This window comes from Salvelinus sp. IW2-2015, unplaced genomic scaffold, assembly GCF_002910315.2.
Source record: "Salvelinus sp. IW2-2015 unplaced genomic scaffold, ASM291031v2 Un_scaffold3655, whole genome shotgun sequence".
In the NCBI taxonomy this organism is placed as follows: Eukaryota; Metazoa; Chordata; class Actinopteri; order Salmoniformes; family Salmonidae; genus Salvelinus; species Salvelinus sp. IW2-2015.
In genome coordinates this window covers 25359-36273 of record NW_019944932.1, presented here as the reverse complement: position 1 = coordinate 36273, position 10915 = coordinate 25359, and the positions used below count along the sequence as shown (strand labels likewise).

The window sequence follows — 10915 nt, the reverse complement described above, 5'->3', positions numbered from 1 at the left end:
GCTGTAGAGAATAGATAGCCACGCTCCGCTAGAGAAAATAGATAGCCACGCGCTGCTAGGGAATAGATAGCCACGCTCCGCTAGGGAATAGATAGCCACGCCTCCTGCTAGGAGAATAGTAAAGCCACGCTCTGCTAGAGAATAGATAGCCACGCTCTGCTAGGAGAATAAAAGAAGCCACCGCGCTCTGTAAGGAGTGCCGTCTGGGTAGCAGAGGAGTGCCGTCTGGGTAGCAGAGGAGTGCCGTCTGGGTAGCAGAGGAGTGCCGTCTGGGTAGCAGAGGAGTGCCGTCTGGGTAGCAGAGGGTCCGTCTGGGTAGCAAGGAGTGCCGTCTGGGTAGCAGAGGAGTGCCGTCTGGGTAGCAGAGAGAGCTGTCGGTCTGGGTAGCAGAGGAGTGCCGTTCTGGGTAGCAGAGGAGTGCCGTCTGGGTAGCAGAGGAGTGCCGTCTGGGTAGCAGAGGAGTGCCGTCTGGGTAGCAGAGGAGTGTCGTCTGGTAGCAGAGGAGTCGTCTGGGTAGCAGAGGAGTGCCGTCTGGGTAGCAGAGGAGTGTCTGTTACCTTCCTAGCTGTAGGTCGAGGTGATGGGGAGGAGAACTTGTCTCTAGGAATAGGCTTCATCCCCAACTGTTCCCGGATCTTACTGTAGAGGGTTAGGAGACAGGGTTTAGGAGACAGGGTTTAGGAGACAGGGTTAAAGGTGTGTAACGTTGTGAGGGGCGGGTCTTACTTGGTCTCCTCCATACTGTAGTTGAGGGGGTCGTTCTCTGATTCTGTCTCTGTCTGTCCATTGGTGGAGCTGACGTTCTCTGGCTGGCCACTGGTCGAGAACTGCTTCTGGGCGGCCGCAGGGGGTGTGGTTATCTCCTCTCCCTCGTTTAGAGCGAAAGTAAGCTCCTCCTCTGTCACCACTGGACACACACACACGTTACTACACACACACAGTTGCGACAGCCCAAAACCTAAATTGGACCCCTACGGCTTGAGGATATCAGTACTAGAAGCATACTTCCCCAAAACACAAACATGAAGACAACTGACCCTGGTTGTCCAGTTTGTGTAGGCGTGGCAGGCATCGCAACACGTTGAGACGGTATTGGCTGGGGTCTGTTCCGCAGCAGGGGTTCTCAGCCAACCAGAGCACTCGTAGGCGTGTGAGGGGGCGGAGATGGGAGAGCTCTGAGAGAGAAGGGATGAGGTTCCGTCTGAGGTACAACTCACTCAGACACACACAGCCCGACAGAGATGACAGGGACAAGATGGAGTTCACACTGGAGAGAGAGGACCTGGTTAGGGTGTGGTCAAGGTTGATTTATCATATGCACAGCAGGCAGCGTAGTGTTACAGTGAACCTTTATTTAACTAAGCAAGTCGGGTTAAGAACAAATTCTTATTTACAATGACCGCCTACCCCGACCAAACCCGGACGACGCTGGGCCAATTGCGCGCCCTGCCCTATGGGACTCCCAATCACGGCCGGGCTGTGATACAGCCTGGAATCGATCTCGGGAGCCCATAATAGTGTACACAGTACAACTAAAAGTTAACTTGCATGCTCTCCTCTCAGACAGAGCACAGTGTGTGTGTGTGTGTGGGTGTGTGTGTGTGTGTGTGTGTGTGTGTGTAGGGCTGTGGCGGTCATGACATTTTGTCAGCCGGTGATTGTCAAGCAAATAACTGCCGGTCTCACGGTAATTGACCGTTAAATGTAGTCTATTTCAGAAGAACAGGATAGCATAACTCTCAGTTGTCCTTATGTTAGGTCCTGATCTGGCTATGCCATATGGCTGTGAGCTACACTAGTTCATTTAGCAGACTAAGATTCTAAGATTTGCTTAGAAATCAGTGGCATTATTTTATAGTTTTATTTTATAGTATGAAGAATACAGTTGAACAAAGCTGAATAAAATAGATAGGATATTTTCTCCAAATGATTTGAGGGAGTGTTCACATGCGGCTATTCTGTGTTGAGCGGCTAACAAAGAAACATGTCCTCCTATATGCTTCATTTAGAGTCATTAATGTAATTTTAGTTGTTCTACAAAAGTTGTGATATATGTTTTGATTTTTAATACATTGTTAGGCTGCATGATGAGACTCTAATGATGATTTGAAAAAAGTTGCTTGAAAGCCATGAGCTCTGCTTTGTTTTTTTGCACAGGCTGTACACACTTCATCAGTCTCTCATTCACAAATTGACAAGCACTTGATAATGCCTTGAATTTCCCGGTGGCATCCCCTTTGTGTGGCCGTAATGCCTCCTAAAAGAATCCATGCCTTTTGCGGACAGTGGCCGTTGTGCCCTTCAGCTGAATATAATAATTATAATTCCCTTCTCCCTGCTGCGTGCCGAAGCACCTCTCACTCACATGGCTCTCCGTCACGTGACCTCACAGGCTACAAGTGAAGACAGACACAACTGCACGTGTCCTTATCCAATTCCGAGGTGCATATTGAAGATATTGGAAGAACTGTCCAACAAGATGAGTAGGCCTAACGAACAGAAAAATCACTATTCTGTATCAATCTACTATCCCCCATAGTACAACAGGTGACATATTCTGTATCAATCTACTATCCCCCATAGTACAACAGGTGACCTATTCTGTGCCAGAAATAAATATTCCAAACATCGTCTGGGACAGTTGTGGGATGCGTTAGATCCCACATTAATACAACTAGCATCAAGAAACCTTTTATATGCAATGTGGCTGACGCAACAGATCAGAACGTTTAGCTTAAAATGTTGATAAACTATTAGGATATTTCTTTACATTATAAGCACAGCAATGCCCACACAGAAGTAGGCTATAAGAGCGAATGTTCAATTAGCAGGAAAACACCATTCTCAAAAGTGACCGCAAATGCAATTATGCTTTTATTATAAAGGGGCATTTTTATGGTGAAATGTATCTTCCCCAAACTGGAAAGTCACACGCTGCTTATGTACGCCAGTTAGGCTCTACTCCCCTTGTAAAGCGGATTAATGTGCTTCATTTTAAGAAGTTATTTGGCTACTTTAGTTGTGATACAAACATTATCCGCTCCCGAGTGGCGCAGCGGTTTAAGGCACTGCATCTCAGTGCTAGAGGCATCACTACAGACCCTGGTTTGATTCCAGGCTGTATCACAACCGGCCGTGATTGGGAGTCCCATAGGGCGGTGCACAATTGGCCCAGCGTCGTCCGGGTTTGGCAAGTGTAGGCCGTCATTGTAAATAAGAATTTGTTCTTAACTGACTTGCCAAGTTAAATAAAAGTTAAATAAAATATATAATTCACAAGTGATAGGTTAATATTGTCAGCCATCAGACTATTCTTGATTTAATCTTGTCTTTACATATACTAAATAATATATGTGTGAAATGTGTTTTGATTTAGAATGGACCATTATCATGCACCTGTCTCGAAACAGGGGCAGCAGAAAAATATGTTATGTAATCTATGCACTTAATTAGTGAATGGAGAACGCTTTTCCTCGTGGTTTATTTTTATGCCAGCAAGGTAGGCTATACTCTTGTTGTAAAGGGAAGCAATGTGCATAATATTAGGAAAGTTGAGAAATAAATATAGTAGGCTTAGCCTATAGAAATCTGATGGGATCCTCCTCTTTTTAATAGAGGCCATCACTCTGTTTTCTTGCGCAATTGCATAGCCTATAGAAATATTGTGCAACATGAGCTCTCATGAAGTGTTTGATTAGATTTTCCATTACATTTGCACTGATGTGAGAGTGATTACAGGGACAATAGAGTGCTGAGTACCAGGCAGGTAGCAAGTTTGGTAGGCTACTATCTGACCATCAGCAGCATCAGAGCTTGGAGAAGCCTAATTACCGCGACTAAACGGTCAGGTGGAATTTGACTGCCATCATGACTCGTGACTGCCGGTATGGCGGTAACACGTTCACCATAACAGCCCTGTGTGTGTGTGTGTGTGTGTGTGTGTGTGTGTGTGTGTGTGTGTGTGTGTGTGTGTGTGTGTGTGTGTGTGACAGCCAACCTGAGAGTCAGGACCTCGATGTGGGTATCTGGGTAATATGGAGATCTAGAGAGAGAGAGAGAGAGAGGGATAAAAGGGAGGGAGAGAGAGAGAGGATGAGAGAGAGGGAGGAGAGAGAGGATGAAGAGGGAGGAGAGAGAGGATGGAGAGAGGGAGGAGAGAGAGGAGGATGAGAGAGGAGAGAGAGGATGGAGAAAGGATGAAGAGAGGATGAGAGAGGAGGAAGAGAGATGAGGGAGGAGAGAGAGAGGATGATAGAGGGAGGAGAGAGAGAGAGAGGGGATGAGAGAGAGATAATTAAGAGAGGGAGGGAGGAGAGAGAGAGAGGGAGGATGGAGAGAGAGAGGATGGAGAAAGGGCAAAGAGAGAGGATGGAGAAAGGGCGGAGAGAGAGGATGGAGAAAGGGCGGAGAGAGAGAGGACAGGTGGAGGGAGGAGAAAGATGGAAAAGGAAGGAAGATCTTTAGAGTTGAGACAAAGCTAACTAGTTAGCTAGCTAAACATGGGATTTTAAAATTATATTTTGTCAACCCAGAACAGCTAAAAACAGAGAAACAGAGAAATTGAGAATAAACAAGCATACTCACGTCTGTCAAGTTGCAGCCCCTGAAAGAGAAAGACAAAACATTGGACACATTATAGAAATGAGTATGGTCAGCTAACTAGCATCCATCAGTTGCATATCGGATAGTTAGCTAACCCATCTAGCCTCCCACCTACCAGCAGTTGAGTTTCTTCACACTGTCCAGATCCGAGGCCTTGGCTTTGGCCAGGACCAACTTCCGTGTTAGCTTCATACTGCAGACGTGTTGTGGGTGATTATACTAGTCTCTCATAACCAGTTATCGATCAAAACTAAAGTTTCGTGGCAATGCAGCTCCCATCAGATAATTTATAGCTACATAGCTAGCCTAGCACACCTACAGGACCAGTAACGCCTATGTGTATGTACTGTGAACGGGCGGGCTACCGTGGCGTCTGTAGTTACCGAGTTACCCGACGTTACCATCCGGTTAACCATGACCATGCACACTCTCACACAACAGATGGAAAGGTGTCAGATATGACAGATATACTTTAGAGGAGATGGGAAACTCCATTGAACTCGGCCAATGCGTCGTCAGTGGGTCCCGCGGTGCATTCTGGGACAAGGCGAGTTCTCCCTTCAGGGAGTCCGTTGGGCGCTAGCTCAAAAACCCAACATTAGTATCAATTCCGTCAACAACAAGTGCAACATTATGGATATTTTTACGAGATGTGAGATAATTAACTTGTTCTCTGTAATATCGTATAGTTTTGTAATCGGGACATTTACGTACTTTCGAGGAAAATAGGCAGGTTTCTCGACTAATGACGCGTTGACGTGCCAGTCGGATCTAGGAAACTCGGACATGTCTGACTTGCTAGTGGTTCTAGTTATACACGTTCAACCAGTTAGCAAGTCGGAGTGTCCTAGTTCTGACTAGCACGTCAACGCGACATCATACCCTGACTTTGACAAGGGATTTTTTTTTTTTTTTTTTTTACAAACTACTTTTTGTGTTGAGCATCCAGAAACAGTTTTGCATTTATTTTGGCAGTGTCTACATGTAAAAAATTATGGAAAGATATTAATAGATTTATAATTGTTAATATTCTTGATGACTTTCGTTTTTTATGGGAGAATGTGCTGCTCGGTTTCCTTAACAATAATAAGGATAAAGGAAAAACATTTTACCTGTATATTTCCGTTAGGGGACGCCTACTCTATGAAGTGTGCAATAACTAAATGTGCCTTTGCATTCCTTCTAAACAACGCATTTTAAAAAAACGTTTGCAAAGGGTAAAGTCTACAAAACGCAGTCCACTCTGTTCATAACAGATTCTAGTTTTGGGAACAGAAAACTGTATGGAGATCAAATGTTTCATCAATGAGAAAATTAGCAGAATGTCGGCCATAATCCATCTCGCTCCCATCTTCTCCTACTGCCGGCCACTGGGGGTTCCTCTCATCACCATATTTGGTAGTGAGTTGAAACGCCAAGCGGATGCTTCACATTTGTACATCCGGTTAAATATCTGTCTCATTGTTTTATCTGTGGTTCCGGGTTGCGAACCTCAACCTCTAGGAGGGAGAAGTTGCCTGCGTCGGAAAGCTGGACTCAAGAACCTTTTCTAAATAGAGATAAATAGTAATGGCGTATTTTTGTAGACACGAACTCCGCTATGCTTCTTTGGACAAAGCCTATGGAGAAAACGAATGGCGTTTTTGTAGGGTTTTTGGATAAACACTGAAAATAAGATCTGTGATGAACACAAGCTTAGGAGATCGGATACAGAACACTAACCTATAGGTGTCTGTGGTAAACAGGAGATCTGATACAGAACACTAACCTATAGGTGTCTGTGGTAAACACAGGAGATCTGATTACAGACACTAACCTATAGGTGTCTGTGGTAAACAGGAGATCTGATACAGAACACTACCTATAGGTGTCTGTGGTAAACAGGAGATCTGATACAGAACACTAACCTATAGTGTCCTGTGGTAACAGAGATTGATACAGAACACTAACCTATAGGTGTCTGTGGTAAACAGGAGATCTGATACAGACACTAACCTATAGGTGTCTGTGGTAAACAGGAGATCTGATACCTTTTGTTCTATGAGATAATCTTCATTAGCTAACGTCACGTTTTGTGAATTTTGAAGAATTTTATGTAATAATGAAAAACATAAATCACATGAAGGCTTGATAATAAATAAAGGTCATGCTAACTGACTGATATTATCTCAACCTGCGTTTATTCCAAAACCATTTTATTTTGCAATTAATTTTTCCAATGGGGATGGCTGACCGAACCAGAACGAACTAATTTCCAGGTTTTATAGGACTGACTACAAGCTGGCGACCTTCCACGTAGCCAGCCAGCCATAGGTGTTGGATAGATGGCTAATCTGTTCCATTTATGAAAAGAGCGACAATTATCTCACAGTATTTTTTACTTATCCGATATTCACCCTCCGGCTGTGCAACATGTATGGGTTATCTGAGTATGCAATGCCTTTTCTGTCCCCAGGAAATATCACTTGTTATTTGGTGTAAAATGTGTATTCCAAAAGGCCAGGTGTCCTTCACCTTAAAAACACTCAAATATGGATCTTAATATTTAGACTCTTTTTTACCAGTGGATGTAGGTGTTTTTATTCATCACCTTCCACGAGAAATACAAGCCATAATATATATATATATWTTTTTTTTAATTCCTCATTATTTTATAGTCCTAGTTAAATTCTCTCTCATCAACTACATTTCTTTCATGATGATTGTATTTATTGTTTTATTTAAGATTTTGTGTCTTTCACTTTCCACCCTGTTTGTTTGTTGTAATTCTCCTTTAAGAAAACAACCACTTCCTACAATGATATGGTATGGTATCCAAGATGGCGTAGCAGTCGGATGTGTCTTTGTCCTGTCTTGTCCCGTGTAAATAGTATTCGTATTTTTCGTATACATTTCGTATACATTTCGTATTTATTTTAATTTCACTTTCCATCTAGGAACTGAATATACATTCCTACATTCCGCCTCACCCAATGTGGTACGGACCTGCTATTTTTTTATACTTTAGAACCGTAACCCAAATCAGAAGCTAGCCAGATAACTAGCTACTAGCTAGTAGTCAGTTAGCCACTGCTGCGGTCTTCACCCTCAACTCGGACACAGCCAGCTTCAATACCGGGCCAATACCTGCCAGTCTGCAAGCGCGATATCAACCCAGAGCATATAGGACTGCTTTTTCTCTACCACATCACCGGATTCCTGACGCAAGCTCTGGACAATTACACCGTATTATCACAGCTAGCTAGCTGCAACCGAGTGGCTACTACTGGCTAACACCTCTGTCCCGAAGCAAGCACCAGTTAGCCTTGAGCTAGCCTCGAGCTAGGCCCATCTGCCGGCTAGCGAAGAGGTCTACCAGCTAGCGCAGTTAGCGCCACTGTCACGAAGCTAGCACCAGTTAGCAAACACAATTCTACAATTCACAACCTCTCTTTCGCCATTCGGCTTGGATTCTCTGGATTCTCTGTCGACACGACCACGTCTGAGCAGACCCCCTCCGTCTGAGCAGACCACCCCCGGGCTACTAACTTTAAAGCCGCGTGCTAGCTTAGTGGAGGCCTCTCTGCTCCATCTACGGCTGCCCTCTGGACACTATGATCACTTGGCTACATAGCTGATGCATGCTTGACTGTCCATTAATTCACGGTACTCCATTCTGTTTATTTGTGTTTTATCTGTCGGCTCTGTGCTTTAACTCAGGATCTGTGTGTAGTTAATCCGACCCTCTCTGCCTAGTCGTCGCCATTTTACCTGTTTTTTGCTGTGTTAGACTAGCACCCTGTTATTGCTGCTGTTATCTTACCTGTTGTTTTAGCTAGCTCTCCCAATCAAGACCTGCAATCACTTTATGCCTTATTGTATGTCTCTCTCAAATATCAATATGCCTTGCATACTGTTGTTCAGGCTAGCTATCATTATCATTGTTTTGGTTTGCAATGGACCCTGTAGTTCCACTCTCCGTACCTCTGATACCCCTTTTGTCCCACCCCCCACACATGCGGTGACCCACCCCGAGACCCGCACTGTCCCAAGATAACAACCTACAATTATCGATCCCAGTGGCACTGGGCTCCCTCCGACTACCCCGCGCCTCCTCCATAGCCCACAAAGTACTGCACTGTATGCCCAGAATCTATTTACCCGCTACCATAAATCTGCTACCTTTTATCTGATCACCCAACATGCTCTAGCCGACGACCAGTTTCTGATACCTGTTTAGCCGCACCTCATCCTACTCCTCTGTTCACTCGTGGTGCCGAAGTAAACCAGGGCGCATTCCCCAGCACCCTCATTTGGACTTCTGTAATGATCGAAAAACAACCTTGGCCTCATCATGATCATACAGAAGCCTACTCCCTTAAGATTTGCTCTTACACCCGCTTTAGACGACTCTGCCCATCTGATTCTAGCTTCCGTGTCGAAATCCTGGCTTAGAACAGTCACACAAATGTAGATTCCATACAACCTTATAACACTTCCTCAAGATAGAATGCCAAGGGGGAGGTAGTTGCAATCTACTGCGAGATAGCGCTGAAAGTCCTGTCATTACTTTTCCAGGTCTATGCCCACAACTAGTTACGAAACTTCTAATTTTAAATAAATTAATCTCTCACGAAAAATCTCTCACTGTTCCGCCTGCTTCCGACCCCCTCAGCTCCCAGTCTTGCGAACCACAGTCGTGTAATTCGTATCAGCCCTCCAACATTAGCTTCAGAGTTTGTTCTGCTAGGTTGAGCGCGGTAAACTGGGATATGCTTTACTAGACTCCTGTCTACGCGGCTGAGTCCTGTACTAAATTCCTAGGCTTTGACTGCCCTCATAATTCTCTACATGATCTCTACATAATGATACTGATTCAGAAGTATAATCCACGGTAAACTTCACGCTGCTCATCTGGTGATTTACTATCGTACCAGTCTCAGACATCTCTTGGGATGAGAGTTGTAGACATATTTATACGCTGAAATCAACTCCCAATATATTGATCCAGTAACAAGAACATTCCTTGGACGACTAGCACCTTGCATCATAACTTACAAATATTTATCAGTAACCCTCTCGTCATTCTGCTGATTAGCTTGTTTCTCCTTAGATTCCAGATTAGATGATTTCATTTTCCTCAATGCTTTATTGCGTTCGTGAATCTTCGTGATAGCTACGCTACTGCCAGGTGTAATTAAACCGCCACGGGCTGGTCGGGAAAAAAAAGTTGCTGGTTGCTTCTCTTGCAATATCGAGTGCACCCGTTTGCTAACTAAGATTACACTTAGTTCCTTTATTCATGTCTTCGTGTTAAAACACGTTTTCACCAAATCAGAAAAATCGAACTTTGCTCCTGATTTTCACGAGCAGATGGTGCTATCTTTCTATTTAGTGTTCCTTCTGAGACTTGGTGATTTCATGAACATTTATTATATCGAGTATGGGCTCCATGCGCGTCTCTTTAGGCGAATAGGCTGATAATAGTCTTGAGTCACGCTTCTTTGTCCCGTCAGTTTTAGATGGGATGGCGTGTGGTCATTCCTCGTAGATACCAGGTGTTACTTTTGCGTTGCAACCTACTAGTTTTAGGACGACAGCGCTCCGTTGTCACAAAATGAACAGAACCAATGTACAGATATGCCCTGTAGGCCTACAACTTTCCAGACTGTACTGCCCTCTGACCCAGCACAAATACGAAATCCCATGTAGGCACATCCCTGTCTCTCTCAATACATAGCTAGTCCAAAGTATCTCGCGTTTCCCAGCTCCGTCATATTGCAGAGCGTGTTCTGGCAAACCGGCTCGCGCAACACAAATACCTACACGCTCCTAGAATTCGTCTACAGAGTAAACCCCACCAATCAGCTGTTATCAGAGACAGCAGAAAATTTATCTGAGTCCATGTTCAATCTGCTCACACTCTATTCACAATAACGAACAAGTGGTTCCCAAGGTCGATTATCTTTTAACTACGTTCGTCGAATCCGCAAGTTCTTAATAATTCGAAGCAGCACCTACCTCGACTACGCCCTAAGTCTGCCCATGCACTGAAGCAGGTTAACACCTTCGTTCACCACAAATCATGTGTGACCTCAGACATCCTGTTTGATATCGGAACTGTCAACAAGTCTACATATTCCTCAAATGGCTGTCCATCGCCTTCCCTCTCCGTTAGCGACTCACAAACCTGGCCAACAGCCCCCCGCCCCCCGCTGCTACTCGCGCCAAGCCTCCCCCAGCTTCTCCTTTACCAAACAGAATAGCACGATGTTTCTGAAAGAGCTGAAAACCTGGACCCATACAAATCGAGCTGGGCTTACAATCTGGACCC

At 44.6% G+C, this 10915-nt stretch overlaps 1 protein-coding gene across 1 annotated transcript; it reads right to left on the bottom strand.

Moving 5' to 3' along the window:
* Positions 1 to 134: 134 nt before the first annotated feature.
* Positions 135 to 5679, bottom strand: cfap410 (cilia and flagella associated protein 410). The gene is made up of 6 exons (XM_070441238.1): positions 4718 to 5679; positions 4554 to 4603; positions 3998 to 4025; positions 1038 to 1267; positions 727 to 907; positions 135 to 639 (listed from the first exon to the last, which is right to left on the bottom strand). The coding sequence occupies exons 1-6, from the start codon at positions 4792 to 4794 to the stop codon at positions 135 to 137; spliced, it is 1071 nt and encodes a 356-aa protein (XP_070297339.1). The 5' UTR covers positions 4795 to 5679.
* Between the last annotated feature and the right edge of the window lie 5236 nt (positions 5680 to 10915).

Coding starts and splice junctions, on each gene's coding strand:
- cfap410 (XM_070441238.1), bottom strand. CDS start 4,794: ATGAAGCTAACACGGAAGTTGGTCCTGGCCAAAGCCAAGGCCTCGGAT. Junction 908..1,037: donor ACACAAACTGGACAACCAGG/GTCAGTTGTCTT, acceptor GTGTGTGTCCAG/TGGTGACAGAGGAGGAGCTT. Junction 640..726: donor TACAGTATGGAGGAGACCAA/GTAAGACCCGCC, acceptor AACCCTCTACAG/TAAGATCCGGGAACAGTTGG.